This window comes from Anguilla anguilla, chromosome 8 (genome assembly GCF_013347855.1).
Source record: "Anguilla anguilla isolate fAngAng1 chromosome 8, fAngAng1.pri, whole genome shotgun sequence".
NCBI lineage: Eukaryota > Metazoa > Chordata > Actinopteri > Anguilliformes > Anguillidae > Anguilla > Anguilla anguilla.
In genome coordinates this window covers 7,983,701-8,010,223 of record NC_049208.1, presented here as the reverse complement: position 1 = coordinate 8,010,223, position 26,523 = coordinate 7,983,701, and the positions used below count along the sequence as shown (strand labels likewise).

General features: G+C 41.5%; 1 protein-coding gene across 4 annotated transcripts; it reads left to right on the top strand.

The window, feature by feature from the left end:
• Window positions 1-326: 326 nt before the first annotated feature.
• LOC118233919 (V-set and immunoglobulin domain-containing protein 1-like) lies at window positions 327-19,333 on the top strand. Of its 4 annotated transcripts, none has more exons than XM_035430036.1 (4): window positions 2,078-2,120; window positions 10,239-10,547; window positions 16,024-16,329; window positions 17,261-19,333. In XM_035430036.1, exons 1-4 carry the CDS (start codon window positions 2,111-2,113, stop codon window positions 17,635-17,637), a joined length of 1,002 nt encoding a protein of 333 aa, XP_035285927.1. In that variant the 5' UTR covers window positions 2,078-2,110; the 3' UTR covers window positions 17,638-19,333. The 4 variants fall into 4 exon arrangements, with proteins under 4 accessions (XP_035285929.1, XP_035285927.1, XP_035285926.1 ...); XM_035430035.1 differs by lacking the exon at window positions 2,078-2,120 and adding an exon at window positions 8,763-9,004; XM_035430038.1 differs by lacking the exons at window positions 2,078-2,120; window positions 10,239-10,547; window positions 16,024-16,329; window positions 17,261-19,333 and adding exons at window positions 327-351; window positions 10,781-11,092; window positions 11,569-12,570.
• Window positions 19,334-26,523: the final 7,190 nt, after the last annotated feature.

Below are 26,523 nucleotides of genomic sequence, written 5' to 3'. Positions count from 1 at the left end.
AAGTGTGAAGCAGATGGGCATTACAAAGGCATCAGTCTCACAGTGAAAGGTAAATTTGTCTTTAAAACTATGAGTTGTGTGAAATCTTCAAATGACAACATTATATCAGCTCTCATAGATTGATGCCCCTTTGGCTGCAGGTGAACTGGGTGGGTGGGACATATTTGACCATGGCATGATTTATTATTTAAGATCCTTTGTTACGGAGACAACAACAGCAACATTGTTCTCTCAAATTTAGCTACCAGATGAAAAGTTCTTTCATTATCTCTGAGAAATATAAGCAAGGTTTTGTTGGTCTTATGCTGGTCTGTGTCTGGCTGGTCAGCAGTCTGATTCACATGATCTCAGGTGAGTTGATCATTTTATCTGACCCATTGATGCTTTCAAAGAGCTTCACTCAAACCTTAAATATAAGCTCGCAGTTACAGCCGTGTGTCTATGTGCTATCTATAGTGCCATAGAGGTACAGAGAGAATGAGGCAGAGACTTCTGGGTATCATGCTCATCTGCTAAGCCTGCTGTCTTTTTCATGTGTTGAACTGAGTGTAGTTTTAAATATAGGGAAAAAAACACTGTTCCCTTGTGGGCTTGTATGTATCAATAATTAGATTGTGACTGCATTTAAAGAGCCTGTACATAAAACTGAACATGACTGAAAACAGTGTACTTGGCTGATTTGAACCTGAAGTGATTGTTTATTTGGAAATGTGTATGTCAGGATTCTGCTCAGTTTCTGATTTTCCTTTTGTTGGCCGCCAGATGGCGGCACTTCAGTTTTGTGTTTCAGTTCGTTCTCCCTCTTTGGTGTTTAATTGTATTATTGTTTTCAATTATTCAATCGTTGTTTTTGCTTGTATCTCGTTCTCCCTTCCCTCTCTGGTGTGATTGTGAATTGTGCCATCCTGTGTCTTGTTAGGCTTCTGTCTCTTTAAGTTCTTTGATTCCCTGACTCGGGTGCTCGTTCCTTGTGTTTCTGCCCGTGTGTATCTGCCCATTTCGTCTGTGCCAAGGTTGAGCGGAAGTTTAATCCTAGGTTTGCACAGTGAGTTTTGATAAGAGGTTCTGTTTTAAACCTTAAATTTCCTTTATCTATTTCTCATTAGATTATCTTGATACATTAATCTGCATGCAGCATTTATTGATATTATGGAATAATCAAGTACAACATCCCTTCTGCAATGTTTGAGTACTTCAAGGCTGGCTTCACAGGGGTGTCTTCAGCAACAACTAACCAACTACTGGAATTCTGTACTTAATCTCTCAAACTCAAGTCATTTTCACTGTAATTATTGGCATAATTATTGCCTGTTACATCTTGTAAATTGTGAGCCATATGACTTCATACTATTAAACTGAAGCTGTGGGAGGGCCTAGGTGAGACATCCAATCAGGCGTGCTTATAATATAATATATATTATAATATTATCTCCTAATCCCACCCCCATATCTCTCTCTCTCTCTCTCCCTCTCTCTCTCTCTCTCTCTCTGCAGACTGTGTTCCTCCTGATTCTGAACCCATACACATCACTGGGTTCACAGGAGACTCAGTCGTCCTGCCCTGTGTCTGTGTTGATGTGCAGAGGAAACCTGAACGGGTCAAATGGACAGCATATCCAGGAGGCCAAAGCACTGTTATAGTTCCACAAAGTCCTCCCAGTGTCAACGATCGCAACAAACACAGAGTGCAGGTGTTGGACTCCATTTACCCTGGAAACCTGTCCCTCCGTCTCTCAGATCTCAATCTGTCAGATGCGGGAAGATACAGGTGTGAAGCAGATGGACAACACAGAGACATCAGTCTCACAGTGAAAGGTAAATTTATCTTTAAAACTATAATGAGTTGTGTGAAATCTTCAAATGACAACATTATATCAGCTCTCATAGATTGATGCCCCTTTGGCTGCAGGTGAACTGGGTGGGTGGGACATATTTGACCATGGCATGATTTATTATTTAAGATCCTTTGTTACGGAGACAACAACAGCAACATTGTTCTCTCAAATTTAGCTACCAGATGAAAAGTTCTTTCATTATCTCTGAGAAATATAAGCAAGGTTTTGTTGGTCTTATGCTGGTCTGTGTCTGGCTGGTCAGCAGTCTGATTCACATGATCTCAGGTGAGTTGATCATTTTATCTGACCCATTGATGCTTTCAAAGAGCTTCACTCAAACCTTAAATATAAGCTCGCAGTTACAGCCGTGTGTCTATGTGCTATCTATAGTGCCATAGAGGTACAGAGAGAATGAGGCAGAGACTTCTGTGTGTCATTCTCAACTGCTAAGCCTGCTGTCTTTTTCTTGTGTTAAACTGAGTGTATTTTTCAATATAGGGGAAAAAAAAAACACTGTGTTCCCTTGTGGGCTTGTAAGTATCAATTGTTAGATTGTGATTGCATTTAAAGAGGCTGTACATAAGACTGTGCATGACTGAAAATAGTGTTCTTGACTGATTTGAACCTGAAGTAATTGTTTCTTTGGAAATGTATATGTCAGGATTCTGTCCAGTTTCTGATTTTCCTTTTATTGGCCGCCAGATGGCGGCACTTCAGTTTTGTGTTTCAGTTCGTTCTCCCTCTTTGGTGTTTAATTGTATTATTGTTTTCAATTATTCAATAATTGTTTTTGCTCGTGTGTCATTCTCCCTTCCCTCTCTGGTGTGATTGTGAATTGTGCCCTCCTGTGTCTTGTTAGCCTTCTGTCTATTTAAGTTCTTTATTTCCCTGACTTGGGTGCTGGTTCCTTGTGTTTCTGCCCTGTTTCTGTGCGTGCGTGCGTGCGTGCGTGCGTGCGTGTTTCTGCTCATGTTCTGCCTCGTTGCGTATCTCTGTTATTCAAGTGTTTCGAGTTCCCTGCTTTTTAAAAAGTTTTCGTGAAATGCTCCTCGTGGACTTTTGTTTGTTCTGTTTTCCTTTTTTTTTTTTAAGTAAAGCCCTTGTTTAAACTTTCCTTTTGAGCTTAGTGTTTTTTTTGTTTGGTTTTTTTTTTACACTCTGCACTTGGGTCCTTACCCCAAACCCTGACAGTATAGTGCAAAATATCAAACGTATATTACAAAATATATATTTACCCTGGCGGACATTTACATCCAAAACGGGTTAAACTCATGCTCCTAATTCCATGACAAAACCCTGAAATTCATGGGAAAAACTTCTGATTTTAGAGTAAAGAAGCACATTTTTTTTAACTTTGAACTCATAACACTACTTAATCTGTTCTGGATAAAGGTATTTATCCAATATGGAAGGAGTACTGTTCTTATACTAATTGTAAATAGTTGCGAACAAAATGCATTTTAACTCATTAAAAACCCAAAGTGCCAACTACCTAATGAACGAATGGTGATTTGTACTTATTTCAAACATGTTTATATTACATTTATATGACATTTTGGAGACATCAATGTCCAGAGTGGCATGCATGCCTATTTCCCTGACCATTGTGCTATAGACCACAATGGAAAAAAGCCCTTGGCTTTATAGTGTTTTATTCCTTCAAATTCTTTTGGTATTTGGGGCATCCCTGCTCAGAGTGGCTACATGTATTTTTAAATGATCTTCAAAGAAAATAAAGAATTTAAATGAATCAATCCCCATACAGGAGACTCATAAGTCACTCTCCGTTGCAGGTTGTTCTCTATCTGCGAGCACAGAGGTCGCTGGGTACACAAGAGGCTCCGTGGTCCTGACTTGCTACTGCACTGAGGGGCAGTCAACACCGAACTCTGCCAGATGGGTTTTTTCCTCACGTGGTTCCGATATCACGCTTTGGTCATATCCTAATACAGTGAACGACCGATTCAAAGACCGGGTGATTATTTCTGACACTCCAGGAAACTTGTCTCTCCGACTCTCAGATCTCACTCAGTCAGATGGGGGTACATACAGTTGTGAAGCAGATGGACAACACAGAAACATCAAACTGACAGTGAAAGGTAAATTTGACCACATTTGCCCATAGCATGTCAAGGACAGGGTGACAAAAGGGCTCTATGAGTTTTATGTTACTTTACAGTAAAGGTATTTGTTTCATTGCACAAACATGCAGAATAAAAATCATCATTATAGAATGAGTCGCATTACTTCTGCGCCAAGGTTGAGCGGAAGTTTAATCTTAGGTTTGCACAGTGAGTTTCGATAAGAGGTTCTGTTTTAAACCTTAAATTTCCTTTATCTATTTCTAATTAGATTATTTTGATACATTAAACTGCTTGCTTGCAGCATTTATTGATATTATGGCAGAATTAAGTACAACATCCCTTCTGCAATGTTTGAGTACTTCATGGCTTGCTTCACAGGGGTGTCTTCAGCAACAACTAACCAATGTGTTGTAACTGGAATTCATTACTCATATATCTCAAACTCAAATCATTACCATAGTAATTATTGTCATAATTATTGCCTGTTGCATCTTGTAATTTATGAACCATATGACTTCAAACTATTAAACTGAAGGTGTGGAAGGGCCTAGATGAGACATCAAATCAGGTGTGCTTATCTGCTAATCCCACCTCCATCTCTCTCTCTCTCTGTCTCTCAATCATTGTCTTTGCCCATGTCTCATTCTCCCTTCCCTCTCTGGTATGATTGTGAATTGTGCCCTGTGTCTTGTTAGCCTTCTGTCTATTTAAGTTATTTGTTTCCCTTACTCAGGTGCAGGTTCCTTGTGTTTCTGCCCGTCTGTTTCTGCCCGTTTGCTTCTGCCTGTGCGTATCTGCCCGTGTGTGTTTCTGCCCGTGTGTGTGTGTGTTTTGGCTCGTTGCGTATCTCTGTTATTCAAGTTTTCCGCGTTCCCTGCTTTTTGTTTTCGTTAAATGCCCCTCGTGGACTTTTGTTTGTTCTGTTTTCCTTTTTTTTTTTTTTTAAGTGAAGTCTTTGTTTAAACTTCCTTTTGAGCTGAGTGTTTTTTTTTACACTCTGCTCTTGGGTTCTTACCACAAACCTTGACTGTATAGTGCAAAATATCAAATTTATATTACAAAATATATATTTACCCAAAGCGGGCATTTAAATCCGAAAAGGGGTTAAACTTCTGAGTCACTAGTACTGCTGATGGAGTTATGCTTTACTGCCTGCAGTCTGACCTATAGAGGGTGCTGGTGCTGATGCTAATGTCCTCTATCAGTGTACTCACCTGCATTACCTGCATCATCTGCATTACTGCTCACTGATGACAGACTGAGGCCTGCTTGCACCTGGTGTGCTGCTGGCAGTAACTACGGCAGCAGCAACCCAAAATACCCAATGTGTACCAACAGGGGTGCCTTACATGTGGGCGGAGTTTAAGACAATTCCAAGGGCCCTGACCGAAAGAGGTCCTCAAAAAACTGTGCAGTAACTGTACAGTGATAGGGTGGCCCGGGATCATGGGGCCCCAAAGTCCCTGGTGGTGATCCTGTGCACCAGCACTGTACCAGAGCCTTATTTTATGATGCAAAATGTCGGCAAATAGTTCTAATGGAATCGGAGTAAATGGCACATGTTGTATACATGAACATACATAAAATGATATTTTTCCAAAGTCGCTATTTCCATCCTCGTTTTTTGACGTTTGCGTTGGGTGTGTGGAACCACAGCAGGATTGGTCTTTTGCGGTGTTAATTTTTTCAAACACTGCACAGTGATATTTCAGCACAGTCTGGCGCTAAGAACCTGGTCTTACCCACAACCTGAAACGTGTGCCAGCAATACCACAGGACCTCTATAATGGCCAGTTGTTAAAAAAATAAACATTTCCTTGCTGTGCTTCTGCAGAGATTGACAAAGGTTTTATTTTGTAGAAGCCACAACCCGGTCTCCAACCACAACCAAGCACACATCCACACATGGAAGCAAGCCACCCCCCAAAACGGAGATCTCTGAAGACCTGAAAAACTCCATCTTGTACGTGACCATTGCTGTTGTTGCCGCAGTCGCAGTGTGTGGGGCTGTGTTATTTTACTGCAGATTTAAATCCAGGAAAAATGCACATGTGGAATCCAGAGAAGAACAAGAGATGGGGACCGAGGAGCAGGAGGAGGAGGAGAATGCTGATTCAGTGACATATTCTACTGTTTTTCACAGTAAAACTGTGAAAAATACAAATATCCAAAATCAAAGTGAAGACTCCACAGAATATGCTTCCATTAAACTTGGAATGTCATCAAATTTATAGAAATACACCTCGTACACACACGCACGCCTTCACACAAACACACACACACAAACGCATTCACATATGCACATACACACACACCATCTGTAGCAAAGAGAGCAGTTTGTAGCAAAGAGATTGTGGTGTGGGGATGGCTGGTTTAAGCAGCCACACCTGCCCTGGGTCAAGCTAATTAGACCTGGCCAATTGGATAATTGGTTAAGAATGAGATAATTGGCCAGGCTAATTGGACCCAGGAACAGGAGTGGCTGCACCTGTGCGTAGTGAGGTAATCACTGCGCACAGGTTAAATCTGCCATCCCCACCCACACAGGAGAGCTCTCTGTCATGACAGGGTTTTACATCTGCTCACTTGGTTGTAACAGCTTGCCAAACCCTTGTCAATAAATCTGGACTGTTGGAACATCATCTCCCTGTGTCTCTGTGCTGGAGGGCCCCAAGGAAAGCCACTTCGGTGGCCTGTGGCAGGCGTGTTTGCCACAGAGATCATTTATATTAATGTAAACAATGTGTTTGTGAATTTCTTTTGTAAATCATGTAAAGTATATAGGATCAGGATAAAATTCTATATTTTGTATTTTGCATCTGAGTAATTCTAGGTGCACTGCATTATAGCATGATGTTAGTTTAACTTGCAAAAACCTGTGATTATTAATAATTGTAATGATAAAATTCATATATTTTGCATTAAAAATGTATGTGTATTGATATTGTAGTATTTCTTTATATTATCGCATGTGCAACAACGGAATGGAATTATGGTATGAGCATGTATAACTAGCTTATTATTTAATGTATGAAATTGTTTACATAAATATATCTGTGGAGAAAATCGCTAATACCAATGCATTTGTTCCATTTTTATTTCAAAAGGTATACTAGCTAGTTTGCTCATTAGCTGGACGAGTAGGCTACCCAAGTTGGTTAGCAAGCTACCAGCAAATACGCTTGTGATAGAGATTGTTTGCTGACAAGCTCACAATATTGTTCCAGACATGCACATACTAAGGTTAATCAAGGAAACAGTTTTCCTATGATAATGTGAGACCAGCCACATCCTCAGATTATGAAGCGAAAAGTACGCAAACATTGACACAAAAGCAGCTTCGTAACTGACCGATGTGGCGTGGATCGGGGCATGCCCCCGCAGTGCCCCTCCCAGCCGGATATTCATCAGCTCAAACCTACCACCAGGCCCGCTGTTCAGGACCCAGGACAGCACCACTCTGTGAAGCCCAGCCACAGGACCCTGGAGAGCGGCAACCGGGAAATTCCCCAACTCCCTCATTGGCACTCAACACACCTGAAGTCAATGAGGCCACACAGCTGCCGCTACTCCAGGGAAATGAGCTGGGAGCTTAAGAGGAGGCCTTTGTCTCCCTTGAGGAGAGGGGGTTTTTGGGCTACAACAGAGCGGTGAAATATCTGTTTGTAACTTTGTACTTGTTTTGCAGAAGCCAGCGGAGACGCGGGACCACATCCCTCTTCGTGCTTTAAAGAGGGATCCCCTAAGCTGTCTCCGGGTCATCATTACTTTAATTTCAGTTACTTTACTTTACTTTAATTTAATTTAAAGAAGAAACTTTTGTTGTTGAGTACGGCTTTGATTTGCGTGCTTAATTTGGTTTAATTAAAGAGCCCTGTTGGGCTATTTTTCCCCAAACCTCCGGTCTGTGTATTTCTGTGCCGCCCCGCCTACACCGTCACACCCAGTACGGTGCCACACTGTTAAGTGAGTTGTGGTAATGTCCAAATCAATAAGGAAAGCTTTTACAAAGCAAATAGCCTACTATACATACCAATGTGGTGTGTGCTTACAGTGAGGTGGCTGTTTCATTTCCATTAATCACTTGAAGCGTGCAAACGATGATACTATGTCAATGCAGCAAGCAAATTAGCTGAGCACATTTAACATTAAGCCCTTAATGAACTTAAAAAGCCAAACCCGTTGATGACTACAATGAATTTCTTTAACAAATATTATAGACCATTTAAAATCCATAAGGTCACCCCAAAGTAGATGGTTTTCAACTCCATCTAATGTCCTTAATATCCAAATCTGAAGCTCTCTTCATGACCTCTGTGGGTACCAACCCTCTCGTTGTCTCTTTTGATGGCATTGAGTAAACATATAACAGCAAAAAAAGCATGTTGTTTGTTATAGCAAATCAGAGGTGGCATAATTGTTACAGCAGCTAAATTATTTTGGGCACCTAGCATATAATTCCCCCTACAATTGATTCAGAAATCATACTATCCCAGTGTGCATTGGGTAGGATTACGCCTGTGGATAGGCAGCCAGCATATCACAGGGCACACACACCATTCACTCACACGCTCATACCTATGGGCAATTTAGAGTTTCCAATCAGCCTACCTGCATGTCTTTGGATTGCGGGAGGAAACCCGGAGTACCCGGAGGAAACCCATGACACAGAAAGGGGCTGGGATTCGTACCCAGGACCTTTTTGCTGCGAGGGGACAGTGTTTCCCACTGCACCACCGTGCCGCCCCACAAATAAGGTGCACATTTTTAATTGTAAAAACTATAATACATTTTTATTTAATTTAATTTAATTTATTTCTGCTTTTTCATATGTGCAGTTCAAGGTACTTCCCATTTTAGGATTCACACAAGGGAAGGAAATGTGACTCATACTGCATGTCATTGGAAACAATTGCATTAGCTTAGATAGTTTTGTGCAGAAGCAAACACTTCACACTTCCATAGAGAAGCAGTTTGGATCAGTGCAACTGAATCTTCTGTGTGTATATTTGGTTGGAAATTTGACACTGAAAACCATGCTGGTCTGTGTCTGGCTGGTCAGCAGTTTGATTCACATGATCTCAGGTGAGTTGATCATTTTATCTGTCCTATTGATGTTTTCAAAAAGCTTCACTCAAACCTTAAATATATGCTTGCAGTTACAGCTGTGTGTCTGTGCTATCTATAGTCCCATAGAAGTAAAGAGAGAATGATGCACAGATTTCTGGGTATCATTCTCAACAGCTAAGCCTGCTCTCATTTTCTTGTGTTAAATTGAGCGCCATGTTTAATCTAGGGAGAAAACACTGTGTCCAAAGTCCTTGATGAGCTTGTAAGTATCAATGATTAGATTGTGATTGTCTTTCAAGAGCTTGTATATAAAACGATAAAAAATCAAAAGTGAACAATAAAAGTGATTTAGTTTTTTGTTGGAAAAGGAAATTGAAATGTGTTTCTTTACTCTAAAATCAAAAGTTCTAACTCCATGACAAAACCCTAAAATTTATAGAGTTAGGAGCATGAGTTCAACCCCCTTTCTGATCTAAATGCCTGCCGGGGTAAATATATATTTTGGAAAATAAATTTGATATTTTGCACTATGCTTTGAACTCAAATCTATGAAAGGTATTCATCAAATATGGAAGGAGTACTGTTACTAAAGCTACTAATTGTAAATAGTTGCAACCAAGATACATTTTAACTCATTAAAAACCCAAAGTGCCAACTAGCTAATGAATGCATGATGATTTGTACTTAATTCAAACATGTTTATATCGCATTTATATGACATATTGAAGACACTATTCCCAGACCATTGTGCTATACTGCCACCAGGTCTTAACTGACCACAATGGAAATAAGCCCTTGGCTTTATAGTTTTATATTCCTTCTGACGATCTTTGGTATTTGTAGACAGACGATATCTGTTTCGTAGGTGACTTAGCTGCATTAACTGTCTTAACTACTGCTTGTATTTTTTCCATAGACTGCGTTGTTGCCGTTCTCGTTGTTTAGTGTTAATCAGTTTAACCTTCAGGGTCCAAGTTGAACTATGCGGTTGTTCCCTGCACTTGGACCAGTACTTCTCTCTAGGGGTTTCGTCAAACTTGTTCCTGGTTATGGTTATACACTTTGTTGTACGTCGCTCTGGATAAGAGCGTCTGCCAAATGCCTGGAATGTAATGTAATGTATTTGGGGCATCAGAATGGTCACATGTTTTTTTGACTGATCTCACTAAAGAATGTTGAGTAATCAATTAATCAATCAGTCAATAAATCACCATACAGGAGACTCATAATAAGTCACTCTCTGTTGCAGGCTGTTCTCTATCTGCACCCACAGACGTCACTGGGTACACAAGAGGCTCCGTGGTCCTGCCTTGCTACTGCACTGAAGGACAGCCAACACTGAACACTGCCAGATGGATTTTTAATCCAGGTTCTTCCGATATCAAACTTTGGTCGTATCCTAATAATGTGCACAACCGCTACAAAGACCGGGTGTGTATTTCTGCCACCCCAGGAAACCTGTCTCTCCGTCTCTCAGATCTCATTCTGCGAGATGGGGGTACATACAGGTGCGAAGCATCTTCAAGTAGTTTCAAAGACATCAGTCTCACAGTGAAAGGTAAATTTGACCATATTTGCCCATAACATGTCAAGAATGGAGTGCTACTGGAAGGGTTCTATGAGTTGTGTGTAACCATCCAATAAATGTATTTGTTTCATTCCACTAAAATGTGGAAGTACAAATCACCGTTCTGGAATGAAGTACATTGCAGCACTTCTGGGCCAAAGTTGAGTTGATCAGGCATGTTTATATCTCCTAATCCCACCCCCTAATCTCACCTCTCTCTGCAGGCTGTGTTCTGTCTGATTCTGAACCCATACACATCACTGGGTTCACAGGAGACTCAGTCGTCCTGCCCTGTGCCTGTACTGATGTGCAGAGGAAACCTGAACAGGTCAGATGGACTGCACACCCTGGAGGCCAAAACACTGTTATATTTCCTCCCAGTGTCAACGATCGCTACAAAGGCAGAGTGCAGGTGTTGGACTCTGTTTCCCGTGGAAACCTGTCTCTCCGTCTCTCAGATCTCACTCTGTCAGATAGGGGTACATACAGGTGTGAAGCAGATGTGAACTACAGAGACATCAGTCTCACTGTGAAAGGTAAATTTGTCTTTAAAACTTTAAATGAGATCTTCAAATGACAACATTATATAAACTCACAGATTAATTCCCCATTGGCTGCAGGTGAACTGGATGGGTGGGACATATTTGATCATGGCATGAATTTTAATTATTTAAGTTTCTCTGTTAAAGAAACAATAACAGTAACTGTACAGAGATAGGGTGGCCCGGGATCATGGTGGTGACCCTGTGCACCAGCACTGTACCATGCCAGTGACAGAGCCCAATGGAACCACCGCGAGATTGATCTGTTGGGGTTGCAATTTGTGCATACACACGGCATGGTGATATTTCAGCAGATTCTATGGTCCTGCACAGTCTGGCACTAAGAACCTGGTCTTACCCACAACCTGAATAGTACCAGAGGACCTCTATAATGGCCAGTTGTTAAAAAAAATAAATAAACATTTCCTTGCTGTGCTTCTGCAGAAATTGACAAAGGTTTTATTTTGTAGAAGCCACAACCCGGTCTCCAACCATAACCAAGCAGGTATCCACACGTGGAAGCAAGGAGATCTCTGAAGAGCTGAAAAAGTCCATCTTGTACGCGACCATTGCTGCTGTTGTTGCCGCGGTCGCAGTGTGTGGAGCTGTGCTATTTTACTGCAGAGTTAGATCCAGGAAAAATGCACATGTGGAATCCAGAAAAGAACAAGAGATGAGGACCGGGGAGCAGGTGGAGGAGAAGAATGCTGATTCAGTGACATATTCTACCGTTGTTCACAGTAAAACTGTGAAAAATACAAACATCCAAAATCCAAGTGAAAACTCCACAGAATATGCTTCCATAAAGCTCGGAATGTCATCATATTTATAGAAATACACCTCGTACACACACACACAAAAAGCATTCACATATGCACGCACAAAATTTGGTAATGGTAAATGGACTGCATTTATACAGCGCTTTTATCCAAAGCGCTTTACAATTGATGCCTCTCATTCACCCATTCACACACACACTCACACTCACACACCAACGGTGAAAGGCTGCCATGCAAGCTACCAATCAGCAATTAGGGGTTAGGTGTCTTGCTCAGGGACACTTCGACACACCCAGGCCTGGGGATTGAACCGGCAACCCTCCGACTGCCAGACAACCGCTCTTACCTCCTGAGCTATGTAAATCTCTTCTGTGAGTCATGTAAAGTATATAGGATCAGGATGAAATTCTATATTATTTTGTATTTTGCATCTCAGTACTTCTAGGTGCACTGCATTATAGCATGATGTTAGTTTAACTTGTAAAAACATCTGATTATTAAAAATTGTAATGATAAAATTCTAATATTTTGCATTAAAAAATGTATGTGTATTGATACTGTAGTATTTCTTTATATGAACGTATGTGCAAAAATTGAATGGAATTATGGTATGAGCATGGATAACTAGCTTATTATTTAATGTATGATATTGTTTAATATATCTGTGAAGACATAAAATTGCTAATACCAATGCATTTGTTCCATTTTTATTTCAGAAGGTATATTAGCTAGTTTGTTCATTAGCTGGACAGGTAGGCTACCCAAGTTGATTAGCAAGCTACCACCAAATAAGCTTGTGATGCAGGTTATGTTTGCTGACAAGCTTACAATATTGTTCCAGAAATGCACATACTAAGATTAATCAAGGAAACAGTTTTCCTATGATAATGTGAGACCAGCCACATCCTCAGATCATGAAGCGTGGGGCTTTATTTTTGAAAAAAAGTGCGCAAACATTGACACACAAGCAGCTTCGTAACTTCCCGTTAAGTGAGTTGTGGTAATGTCCAAGCCAGGGCCGACCCGAGACATAAGTGAACTAAGCGGCTGCTTAGGGCCCCTGTGGGAACCAGGGGGCCCCCATGCGGTATTCATCCCCTATCGCAACGATATCCCCTAATGCTCGACATATTCAAAGAGCATCCCCCCCCCCCCCCCGCCCCCCCAACACTCGACAAGACTGCTTAGGGCCCCCAGTGAGGAAAGCCTTCATGTCAAGAGGTGAGCCTGACAAGCCACCGGCTTTGCTGTGCTGGACTCACGGGAGGAATTGTTTCACTGGGATCCACGTGTGGCATGCACGCCGGGGTAATGGGCTGATTGCAGGTTGCACTGGCGGGAAAGCGGCGAAGTGGCGATTCTCGCTGGAATTCGTCAATGGCGCCAGGTTATGAAGAGGGGAGGTATGAGGCAGAACGCAGGAGAGACGCCGGATGAATGAATGGGTTTCCTCGGGGGAGGATTTTAGCTTCGGTGTATCGCATTTTGTTGGTTTTGCTTTCTTTGTCGTTTGTTTGTTTGTTTGTTTGTTTTTGTTGCATGAGTTTGTTGTCTCTCGTCCGTCTGGCGGTGGCTTACTGGAGGGCGGTCCCGGAGGAGAGACACTGCACTGAGCCCTAAGAGGAGAGACACTGCACTGAGCCTTCAGAGGAGAGACACTGTACTGGCTCTAAGAGGAGAGATGTCAGCAGCTGTATGCACTGTCTAATAACAGCTCAGCACCAGTATGCACTGTCCAATAACAGCTCAGCACCAGTATGCACTGTCCAATAACAGCTCAGCACCAGTATGCACTGTCCAATAACAGCTCAGCATCAGTATGCACTGTCCAATAACAGCTTATTATCCACCTCTCCCCCCCCCCCCCCCTTTCAGCTCTTCCTCCAGTGCCAACCACATGCATGCACGCTGCCTGACATCACATTTTTAAATATTAAACCTGTTATAAATTTTTTATTTATTTATTTTTACAGGACAGCAAAGGGTAGGATTTATGTCCTCCTGTTAAAGGAGAATTTTTTAATATTAAAATTTATTTCTGCTTTTTCATATGTGTTGTTCAAGGTACTTCTGTCTTAGGATTCACAAGGGCAGGAAATATGACTCATACCGTGTGTCATTGAAAACAATTGCATTAGCTTAGATAATTTTATGTAGAAGCAAGCACTTCACACTTCCATAGAGAGGCAGTTTGGATCAGTGTAACTGAATCTTTTGTGTGTATATTTGGTTGGAATGTTGACACTGAAAACCATGCTGGTCTGTGTCTGGCTGGTCAGCAGTCTGATTCACATGATCTCAGGTGAGTTGATCATTTAATCTGACCCATTGATGCTTTCAAAGAGCTTCACTCAAACCTTAAGCTCGCAGTTACAGCCGTGTGTCTATGTGCTATCTATAGTCCCATAGAAGTAAAGAGAGAATGATGCACAGACTTCTGGGTGTCATTCCCAACAGCTAAACCTGCTCTCATTTTCTTGTGTTAAATTGAGCGCCGTGTTTAATCTAAGGAGAAAACACTGTGTCCTAAGTCCTTGGTGAGCTTGTAAGTATCAATGATTCGATTGTGATTGCGTTTCATGAGTTTGTATATAAAATGATAAAAAATCGAAAGTGAACAATAAAAGTGATTTCGTTTTTTGTTGGAAAAGGAAATTGAAATGTGTTTTTTCACTCTAAAATCTAAAAAAATTTCACAGGGTAAAATAACAGGTTAATTCTAGTAATCGTACCTTTAGCTTTTTCAGACTGCCGTAATTTTACTCTGCCATTCTTCAATTCCACAAAAAGACCAGGAAGACTATGGACTAATTTATGGTGCATGGTTCGCATCTGGAGGGCACACTTCGCTGCTCGGCTAGCAGTAACTTCGAAGGAAAACAAACGGTGGCTGTACCACTACTAATTAAAATTTTCACGCAAGTCCGAGTTTTCGTTCTATTCTTGTCATTTTGCGATTAGTCTATATGGAATTGACGATGAGAAAGTAATCAAACAGCAAATAGTTTACAACGTGTGCATGTTTTCTGCTGTTGTTGCCAGTTAGCCTATATTGGAAATGTGAATGCATTCTGTCGCTTCGGATGTCAAGACATGAAAGCGAATGTTCGCATAAAAACATAATGAATGTGTTTGAGAGGATATATAAAACAGTTACAATCTGACTATTGGTCTGTTACATCCTATTTGTTGCATAACGGTCCAAGTTCAACTACCAACGACAGTTTTGCTTGACAGCGGTAAAATATGCCCAAGCGGCTGCAGAATAATATTTCAATTCCATGTGATTAAATCGATAAAAATCTATAAATACAAAATACCATTGTTGGTAACCCGTTGTATATAAGTGGAATAAACCCCTCCGGGCTGTCCCGGTTATTAGAAAATAATGTAGGCTACTTCGGTGGTAGTATGGGGTTACAGAAGAAATCATATGACAGATGGACCGACGACAACGTCGCTTTTTCCTACGTCAGTGGGCTAATTTGCCTAATCTTCGCGGGACTTTTCCGGTGGAAACGCAGACAACCATTGGCTGAAGGAACCTTTTAGTTCCTGGTAAAGTAGTTCCTGGGACTGAAAGTTCCGGGTAATTTTGGTGGAAACGCGGCTTAAATGTCTGCTGGGGTAAATATATATTTTGAAAAACAAATTAGATATTTTGCACTATGCTTTGAACTCATATCTATGAACAGTGCTTAATCTACTCTGGATAAAGGTATTTATCCAATATGGAAGGAGTGCTGTTATTAAAGCTATTAATTGTTAATAGTTGCAACCAAGATACATTTTAACTCATTAAAAACCCAAAGTGCCAACTACCTAATGAATTAATGATGTTTTGTACTAAATTCAAACATATTTATATTGCATTTATATGACATTTTTGAGACACTATTGTCCAGAGTGGCATACATGCCTATTTCCCTGACCATTATGCTATACTGCCACCAGGTCTTAACGGACCACAATGGAAATAAGCCCTTGGCTTTATAGAATTTTATTCCTTTTGATTATTTGGGGCATCTCTGGTCAGAGGGGCTACATGTATTTTTAACTGATCTCACTAAAGAATTTCAGTTAATCAATCTATCACTCAATCAATCACCATACAGGACACTCATAATAAGTCACTCTCTGTTGCAGGCTGTTCTCTATCTGCACCCAAAGAGGTCACTGGGTACACAAGAGGCTCCGTGGTCCTGCCTTGCTACTGCACTGAGGGACAGCCAACACTGAAATCTGCCAGATGGATTTTTAATCCAGGTCCTTCCGACACCACACTTTGGTCATATCCTAATGCAGTGAACAACCGCTACGAAGACCGGGTGACTATTTCTGCCACCCCTGGAAACCTGTCTCTCCGTCTCTCAGATCTCACTCTGTCAGATGCGGGATTATACAGGTGTGAAGCAGATGGGCACTTCAGAGACATCATTCTCACAGTGAAAGGTAAATTTGACCACATATGCCCATAGTTCTGAAATTAACCACATTGCAGTACTTATGCGCCAAATTTGAGTTGAATTTACAAGTTTGCACAGGCAGTTTTGATAAGAAACTGAAATTTCCTTAATCTGATTCTCATTGGATTATTATGATATTTTAAATTGCATGTGGCATTTCAAATCAAGTAGAACATCCCTTCTGCAATGTTTGAGTACTTCATGGCTTGCTTCACAGAGGTGTCTTTAGCAAGAACTAACCAGTGTGTTGTAACTGGAATTCATTACTCATATCCCTCAAACTAAACTCAATATTTCTGTAATTATTGTCATTATAATATTATAATTACCCCCTGTTGCTCCTTGTAAGTTGTGAACCATATGACTTAAAATCATCAAACTGGAGTATTTAAAATAAAAACAATTAAAAATATAATATAATATAAAATAATGTTGATATTATGTTAGAGATAATTTCTTATAATGTTTCATATCATTTTCATATACATGGCATCCATGTTCAGATGTTCATACTTTATTAAGAAAAGTCCAGATCTGTGGATTACTGCAACAGTCAGAGTGCAGGTGTTGGACTCCGTCTCCCTTGGAAACCTGGCTCTCCTCTCTCATATCACTCTGTCAGACGAGGGAGAGTACAGGTGTGGATAAGACATACAAAACAAATACATCAGTCTCACTGCAAAAGAGGAAATGTCTATGTGAAACCCCACACCCTAATCTCACCCCTCTCTCTCTCACGGTGATATTTCAGCAGATTCTATGGTCCTACTCAGTCCCGCACTAAAAACCTGGTCTGACCCACAACCTCAAATGTGTGCCAGCAATGCCACAGGACCTGATAATGACCGGTTGTTAAAAAAAAATAAACATTTCCTTGCTGTGTTTTTGCAGAAATTGACTAAGGCTTTATTTTGTAGGAGCCACAACCCAGTCTCCAGCCATAACCGAGCACGTATCCACACGTGGAAGCAAGCCACCCTCCACAACGGAGATCTCTGAAGAGCTAAAAAAGTCCATCTTGTACGCGACCATTGCTGCTGTTGTTGCCGCAGTCGCAGTGTGTGTGGCTGTGCTATTTTACTGCAGAGTTAGATCCAGGAAAAATGCACACGTGGAATCCAGAGAAGAACAAGAGATGGGGACCGGGGAGCAGGTGGAGGAGAAGAATGCTGATTCAGTGACATATTCTACTGTTGTTCACAGTAAAACAGTGAAAAATACAAACATCCAAAATCAAAGCGAAAACTCTACAGAATATGCTTCCATTAAACTTGGAATGATTTCATATTTATAGAAATACACCTCGTACACACACACACACGCACACACCTATACACATACACACACGCACACACCATCTGTATAAAAGAGTGGTTTGTAGCAAAGAGATCATTTATTTTAATGTAAACAATGTCTTTGTGAATTTCAATTTTGAATCATGTAAAGTATATAGGATGAGGATTAAATGTTTTGCATTTTGCTGCTGCAGCCTTTGCTATGCTGCCTGAAAGGTGCATTATTATTATTATTATTATTATTATTATTATTATTATTATTATGCATACCTCTCCTCATCCTGGAGTAGAAGTGAATTTCCGTGAAGTAAATGTAAATTGTCCTTCTTTGCACATGAGACCCCAGATCATGAAAAGATAACAGAAACTGATACTGCTGATGTAACGGAAAGGCTGGCATAACAGGAAGCTTCCCAATTACCACTTCCTGTTATGTTTGTCAAAGGCTAAACATGGTCTTCATGAACCTGCACGCAGTTCAGTGCTGCTGTTGGGTCAGGTGCTGTTACATATGGAGATGTTGTTGTCTCGGTGTGTTAAAAAGACATGACTGCAGTGCTCCACCGTGCTGCTGGGGCCTCCAGGCATCCCACGCTGCCCTGCTCTCAGGTTTGAATCCCAAGGGAGATGAGAAGGCACAATATTCATCACATAAGGCAGTTTGTTTCAAGGTCACATGCATGACCCTAGCAAATTGTCCTCTAATAACTGCAGTCTTTTTTTTTTGTCTTACATTAGACTAGTTGATTTTTGGAACTGTGATTTACCTTAAGATGCAATATACCTTCAGTGCGTTAATGCGGCTAGCTGGGTGACTGGTAGTCATGACAGTGTCATGATTGAGTCAATTCAGTCTAGCTCTGTCACTGTGCCATTTGCATGTACTCTCATTGTGGGATAGGATCCCGGACTGTCTGTGACTGAATTTACAATGATATTATGTTACATTTAGACCATTAGCAGGTGCTTTTTTTATTCAGAGCGATGCACATATACACATACAGTGTTGATGTTAATTTCATCAGAAAGACAGCTCGGGTTTGATAATAGATGGCAGGTAAGAGGGTGCTGTTCCGCTCACCAAATCAAAGTCAAGGCTGTTTCTTGCTATAAGTGGACTATGTGGCCACCATAGGCCCTCTGTGACTGCAAGGTTGAACTGCTCTGCTTTTTCTCTTTTTCTGCCCCAAAATTAAAACGACTGGTCTTGATCAGGTTCACTGCCTGGACCTATATGGACCACCCCCCCCCCCCCCCCAACCCCCATGTGATTGAATGCATGAAAAACGGCTGCAGTAGTCCGGTCAGGATGTTCCATTACCCACATGTACTTTTGGCCTGCCAGTTTGGCCCCTTCCCCACAGTTCAGAGGCCGACTCTGGAGTCTTGAGTGTTAACCCTGGACAGGGCACCAGGCTACTCCAGACCCACATGTTAACTGTTAACTGTTTTTCCATGTGGGTCTGGAGTAGCCTGGTGTCCTGTCCAGGGTTCACCCCTGTCCTGCTGGGCTGAGCTCAGCCTAACACCTCCATTGGGTAGGAGCTCAAAACAAATCTGTGCTCCATGCTCATTCAGGTTCATGCTGCTCCACAATGATTTTCCTCTGAAGAATGAACTCCTGTGCAAGCACTTTGAGACTTTGGATAATTCAACTGCATGTCTGTTCTTTAATAAATACATTGACGGCGTTGATATTGTTTTATATTTTATTTCCAATGCTGCCTTACAATTAAATATTTAAGAGTCCTGGGTTGGTTGAGCACTTTCCATGAATTTTCAAGGAGAAGGAGTATATGCATTTACAGATTTCCAATGAACATAACAAACCGGTGTCTCAGTGCTCAGTCTTCTCTCTATGTTCCTCCTGATCTGAAAAAGGGCCGCGTTGCTGTATCAATTTATGGGAAAAAAAGAAGCTCTTTTTCATCTATAATCGGTGCAAAAATATAGATCTAAATATAAGTCTTTACCCTGCCCTCATCCTCACAGAAATGCAGACAACGTGTGAAATTGTCCCACTGTTCTGCTTCATGCCACCCGCACAAGCAGAATGTGAAATTGTCACGCACCAAAACAAAGTCAGATCCAGGTTCACGCCCTACCAATGCAGACAGTGCACCCACACCTGTGACTACACAACTTATATTGTGTTAAAAAGGGAAAATAATTGTCATTTTAAAATCCTCCTGCATAGTGTACTAGTTAGTATCTCCAAAAAAATAAGTGTAATTTGTGTCTGTGGTTTGGATCCCCCATCAAGGAAATATTTAATTCCAAAATTTATTGAGAAAAGGATATATTCACAGCTGGAATTGACTCTATTTGATTAGTTACCTAATGGTGCAATATGTAAGTTTGGAGAAATGAGCAAGAGAGCTAGTTCTTGGAAAAAAAAAAGTCTGCTCACTTGTATGCACTGTCCAATAGGAGCTCAGAACCTGTATGCACTGCCCAATAACAGCTCAGCACCTGTATGCACTGTCCAATAATAGCTCATCACCCACTGTCTAATAGCAGCTCCAGCACCTGTATGCACTGCCCAATAACAGCTCAGCACCTGTATGCACTGTCCAATAGCAGCTCAGCACCTGCATGCACTGTCCAATAGCAGCTCAGCACCTGCATGCACTGTCCAATAACAGTATCTCTATTTTGAAATCTGTGAGTAGATAGACAATTTTTTTTTTGAACACTATGTTTGGCCCCCTTGGTTGTTCAAAATTGATTTTATTAATCTGTCATGCTGGCTTGGGCGACACGGTGGTGCAGTGGGTAGCACTGTCACCTTGCAGTAAGCAGTTTGGACATTCCTGTGGGTACACATGCATCACAGAAACTTCTCTGCATTCTGGGACACACACTTCCTGCAATGGTCTCCTCAGCATACATCATTGTATTCATTCATAGTATTTCGTTGGCAGGGATCCTGCATAGTAATCAACACACACACTTATCAGCATAAGGGCCCCGGATTTAGCTGATCAGTTGAATTCCTTCTCGTAAAAATAAAATGGAATTTACTACCAATAGATCAATGAATAAATATGCAATGAAATATAAATTAAATAAAACAAACAGCAAGATTCATCCTGCACGAAATTTGTACACTAATAGAATCAGAGCAGCCTTTGTGGTTTAAATGGAAGAGGAAGAGAGCCAATGCATTATGCATAGCGATCTCCAAGGGACCACAAAGCAGTTAAGGTGCACTCTAACATGAGTTTTTAGTGTGCGAAACATGAGCTTCGGCTCTATAGTAGTGGCTTAACGTGACAAATAGTGTTTCTGCAATACCTGATATCTTACCCATTAGAGAGACAGCCCTGTTTAGCCCAATAGCAAATGTTCACTTAGTTTGATGGCATAAAGAAAAATCCGTGTGAGGGCTTAATGTGGTTTAACATTGCAATTTCCATCTTTAGATTTTGTTGATGAACTATCTGTGCCAACTGAACCATGCCACAGTGTTATACTGTTTATAGAGGTAGTAACACAAGATGATGGTGAATTTGGATATGAAATAGCGTATCAACAACCCCCCCATGCCCCCCCCCCCCCCCCCCCCAAGAAAAGGCGGTATGTCATATTCTCCATCAGTGACAGGTATGTTCCTCTTTCTTGTCTCTTTCTGGGGAGGAAACTGTGGTCGGGGTAACTGATCAAATCTGCCTTTTTTGTCAGTTGCACAAACATCTGTGGCTTTCCGGTGCCTACAATAAAATTATCGGCGTCCAACAGTAGAGGAAAGTCGGTTAGAAATGTGACAGTTTTTTTTGGATCTTGCTCATTTTCACAGAAAATATTTTGTCAAGCGCTGTGCAATTTTACTTCAGGCAGCTTTGACATGTCAGTAGTCTTCATCCTTTTCAGTTACATTCATAACTCACTCTAGTCGGATACAACTTAAACCAACGCACAAGCCGTCCGATGTTACATTCATACGACCTAGTCAGTACAACTGCAACAGAGGGCCGCATATAATTCTAACAGCCAATGAAAACGCCCTATAATGCGTGTATGGAGGGTCCTTCTGCACATACTGATGTCAATCAAGGAAACGCATTTCCAATGGTCAGTCAGAACCTTCATTTAAATTCTCGGAGGTACAATTGAGGGCCAGGCCCTCATTTTCAATGTAGCCGAGATTACGAACGCAATTAAACATAAGTATAATAAAAGATCACAGAATATAGCAACAGTAACCAGCATTGTATATAATAAAATAACTAGAATAAAATAAAGTAAAAAAAAAAAAATTTATAAGTAAAGTCAAGCACAGATAAGATCAAAAACAGATACAATCAGAGACAACGTGTAACGTGAGACCAGCCGCCTTCTCACATTATGATCAGATCATGGGGCTTTATTTATGAAGTTAGTCTGTGGGCAGCAAACTCTGACACACAAGCAGCATCATAACTTACCGTTAAGTGAATTGTGGTAATGTCCACATATGGCAAATAGCCTCCTACACAAAGGTGGCTGTTTCTTTTCCATTAATCACTTGGAGGGTCCAAAAGATGGTAATATGTAACAAGCAAATTAGCTGAACACGTTTAAAAATAAGCACTGAACTAACTTAAAAATCCAAACACGTTGATGAGTACAATTAATTTATTTAACAAATATTGAACACCATTTAAAATGCCTAAGGTCTCCCTAAAAGGACACTGCATCTAGGTGGTTTTCAACACCATCTAGTGTCCCTAATCTCCAAATCTGAAGCCCTCTCCATGACCTCTGTGAGTACATACCTTCTTATTGTCTCTTTAGAGGGCATAGTAGTTACATTTATACAGGCACTGTTTCTAGCACCCAGCATATACTTCCCCCTTACAATTGACTCAGAAATCATACTTTTCAAGGACACATGACTGCTTAAAATTATGTATCATTTTTACTTAGCTTTCCCATGAAAGTTGTCGAATTGCTTTGTTCTTTTGGCATACAGTAGAGGACTGAACATACCTGAAATGGCTACTGTTGCAGCAGTGTACAAAAAGTTATTGATCGTGTTACATTTATAATGACTCTCCCCTACATATGAGTCCAATGGGGACCATATACACTCTGTGAAATTTGATTTAACACTGAACATTTTACTGTGCATAAATAATCAAAATAAAAGAGATTTGCTTTGTTTTTCATTTCCTTCTGAATTATTATTTTTCGACTCGCTGTTCTTTGTTTTTTGTTTTTATCTATTCACAAAAGGAAAACATACAAACAGACAGACACAACAGCAGCCACATACTGATTGTTCAGTTGAGAAGAGATAGCCCAACAGGGCTTATAGTACTCGCACCTAGTGCTAGCGAATCAACTGAAACAATAAATGATAATGACAACAAAAAGAAAGAACAAAACGCAAAACAGACATGAACATTTTGGAAGCAACGAGGAGGCATACAAAAAAAGAAACACCCTGAAGCAAAAGTCCTGTAAACAAACAATCAAACAGAATGTGTAGATGTGAGTGAGTGTGTGCACGTGTGTGTGAGTGTGTGTGTGTGTGTAAGTGTGTGTGAGTGAGTGTGTGCACGTGTGTGTGTGTGTGTGTGAGTGAATGTGTGCACGTGTGAGTGAGTTCCGCCCGCATCTGGAGCGAGGGGTCGCTCCCGTCGAAATTAAAGACGACAGAGAGCGAGGCTTTGTTGTGGCGAACTTTAATTAAACTCGAGTAGCCGGATGACAGAACTCATAATGTTTGTTTAACGCCGAAGGACGTCTGCCGTCAGTGCCCTCGCTAGCAGAGCGCTCGTCGACTTCAAAGCGCGAACGACGGGATTGATCAGTCCACGAGAGGAAGAGGAAAAAAAAAAAAAAACTTGCTTCCTTGAAAACAATATTCTAGCTGTCACAGAGTCTGTCCACTTGGACGTTTTGGAAATGAAAACGAATTAAGACGAAGGTCAAAGTCGCGCTCTGAGAACTTGAGTTTTGATCCCTCACCGGTACTGGGGAATCTCTGAAATGTTTTTTAATTGTCTGACGGACCGAGGAACGCAATCAAGAAATGACAGCGTTTAAATGGAGCAATAACCGCGAAGGACTGGCGTTGCCGGGGCGATCCGGCGAGATGATCTGACTGAAAGAAGGCTGCGCTCTGCCCCGTCTCTATAAAACTGCAAAGAGAGTTTCATCTGGGACTGTTTTAGGGCGAGTCGAGGTCATCCAGGTTTTTTGGATTCTTCGTGGAGAGGAGCGCTCGCCCCTCGGGAACAGGCATTTATTTTAATCCTCTCGGCTTCGTGAGCAGATCACGAAATAAACGCGCGAAGTCAGGAAAAAAAAAAACCGCGAACGGAAACTCCTTAACGCGCGTCGGAACTTTCCGCCCGAATTCCCTGCCCCTCGCGTCTGCGGGGGACAGACGCAGGGCGATGAAATTAACAAGAGCGAGAAACTTTTACCAGCACCTGAGACGTCTCCCAGGTGTGTGTTTAACACCTCCCTTCGCCCTTGCGGCCCTGTAGTGCTGTCGGGCCCCGTACCTGCGATTCAGTTATTTCTCTTAGTCACACTCACACAGTCACACAGTCACACTCCATCGTATCAGTATCAGTACAGTATCAACTACGTGAACTGCCAGCAAGTGCGAGATGTGATGGTTTGCAACATCTGGCTCAACTCTTTACGGACCATTCCAGAATATTATGCAGCCCTCAAAATGGAGCTGTATTAATATGTACAGTATCTCAACAATGCCCGATATGCAAGCCCAAAAGCTACTGTAGTTGGTAAGGAGCTTCCTGTTCTTGATTACCTGGTACAGGGTGTCTTTGTCAAAATAAATGAAGTATTCAAATAGTTATTATATACTGTCACTTTTTAAGGTGCATGATTTATTTTAGTGCTGAGACCAAGTGTCGTTGAAGCATTGATTTGATTAAAGCAAAATTATTAAAACATGGAACACACTTTATATTTAAAAACATATAATCAAAATGTATTTTTGCACAATATATTTTGCCATGTAAAATAATACAGGTATTTATTTATTAATTCATTCATTTATTAATTCATTCGCAAAGCAACATTTAGCATATACCTCATACATACCTTAGCATGTACACGTAAAACAATCCAGGTACTGATTATGAAGTGTTGGCACTCTGTCTTTCCAGCTGAATTTGCAGCCTAACAGTGAAGCACTGACACAATGCATGCTGGGATAGGTAACCACGGCAGCAGGCGAGGGAACCGTGTTCTGGTGAGACGGAAGGCTCCTTTGATCTGTGGAATCATCGTGGAGCCGTTGGACTTCATTAATTTGTACCTATTTACTTCACCTCAGTCTCCCCTCCAGCTGAATTTCGTCAACGTGACGGGGGAAATCAAGAGGCTGGCTTCTCTCAGCTCTTTCTTGTAACAAGGATCCCTTACTTTACCTGCTTGCCACCTTAAAACTTTGCCTTTAAGCTTGCTGGCTTACATACAGAATGTTCCTTTGGCCTGCATTCTAGAACATGTCATTTACTCCTAGATCCCATTAAAGATAATTGGCATCATCAGCGTTACCGTTGAGCAATCGCATTAGCTGCTAATTAATAAGGCCATTCACAACCATCCCTTTGAGCATTTTCGGATGCTTTTTGTAAGAAACGGTCGCAAAATTATTCTTTAGATGTGGCACAGAATGGAATGACCGGAATGACCTTGGTGATGTGTTTGTGTGCCGGGGGATGTGAGCGCACGTCTGTCCAAGCTTAATGAGCATTCTTTAGATCCCAAATGGTTTCCTCTGTAGGAGTTATACTGTACACTCTGCTGTGACGGCCATTCAAGATATGTATGGTGAATTCCAGTGACCACTGTTCAGTCACCAGGAAAAACAACTCAACCACAGCAGGCTGGGAATCAAGCACTGAAGGCGTTTCTGTGTGCAGCTTGCACGCTCTCCCCCGTGTCTGCGTGGATTTCCTTCGGGTGCTCCGGGTTTCCTCCCACAGTCCGATTACACGCAGGTTGGGCCAGTTGTCCAGAAGTATGAGTGTGTGGGTGAGTGGCGTGTGTGCTCGGCGATGGATTGGCGACCTGTCCAGGGTGTATTCCTGACTCTTGCTGAATGCATGGTGGGATTAAATCAATCCAAATAGTGTCTTTTCCAGTCCCTCTTTTCCCCGTCTGTCTTTGCTGCCATTTCCAGTGGGCTTTCAGTAGACGAAAACAAATTAAAAGCACATTAATATACGCACACAGGGTGGGAATCACGTATTTGCCAATAAATGTGGTAATCACACTTTTCTCTTAAAATTGTAAGACAGCTCATAGTATGGAATCGAGTACAGGAAGAGAAAGTTTCAAGAAAGAACGGTTCCGAAAGTACTTCACAAAGGCACAAAACAGAAAAAACAGAAACAGAAACACAAAGACCGAGCTGAGACTATAACCTAAAGCCAGTCTGTTCAGATGAGTTTTTAGCTGCCGCATAAAGGTATCCACAGTAGCCACAGATCTTAGGTCCATAGGGAAGCTGTTCCACAGATAGGGGGCCACAGTGGCAAAAGCCCGGCCCCCCTCTGTGTTTAATCTACACCTGGGGATGGCCTACTGGTGCTGCAAGGGCCAAGTGGCCTGCTAATGTACTGTAGGCAGGTGCCTGATCATGCAGTGCCCGATATGTGATGAATAGTACAAGTCCAGATTGTGAGAATCCATAGTTGTAGAAACCCAGGAGGGCTTACTTAGGCTAAGTACAATGGCTAGCGCAGAAATCTTAGCTGCCCTTCGGCCATTGTCACTGTCATTAGTACGATAATAAGCTGATGATGAATCTGCTGCCTTGTAGACCTGGAAACGCCTGGAGATGACAACTGCACCTTTGAGGTCTAATTTTACTACCCCTGGCACTGTTCCCGTTGACCGGTAGAAAACTACCT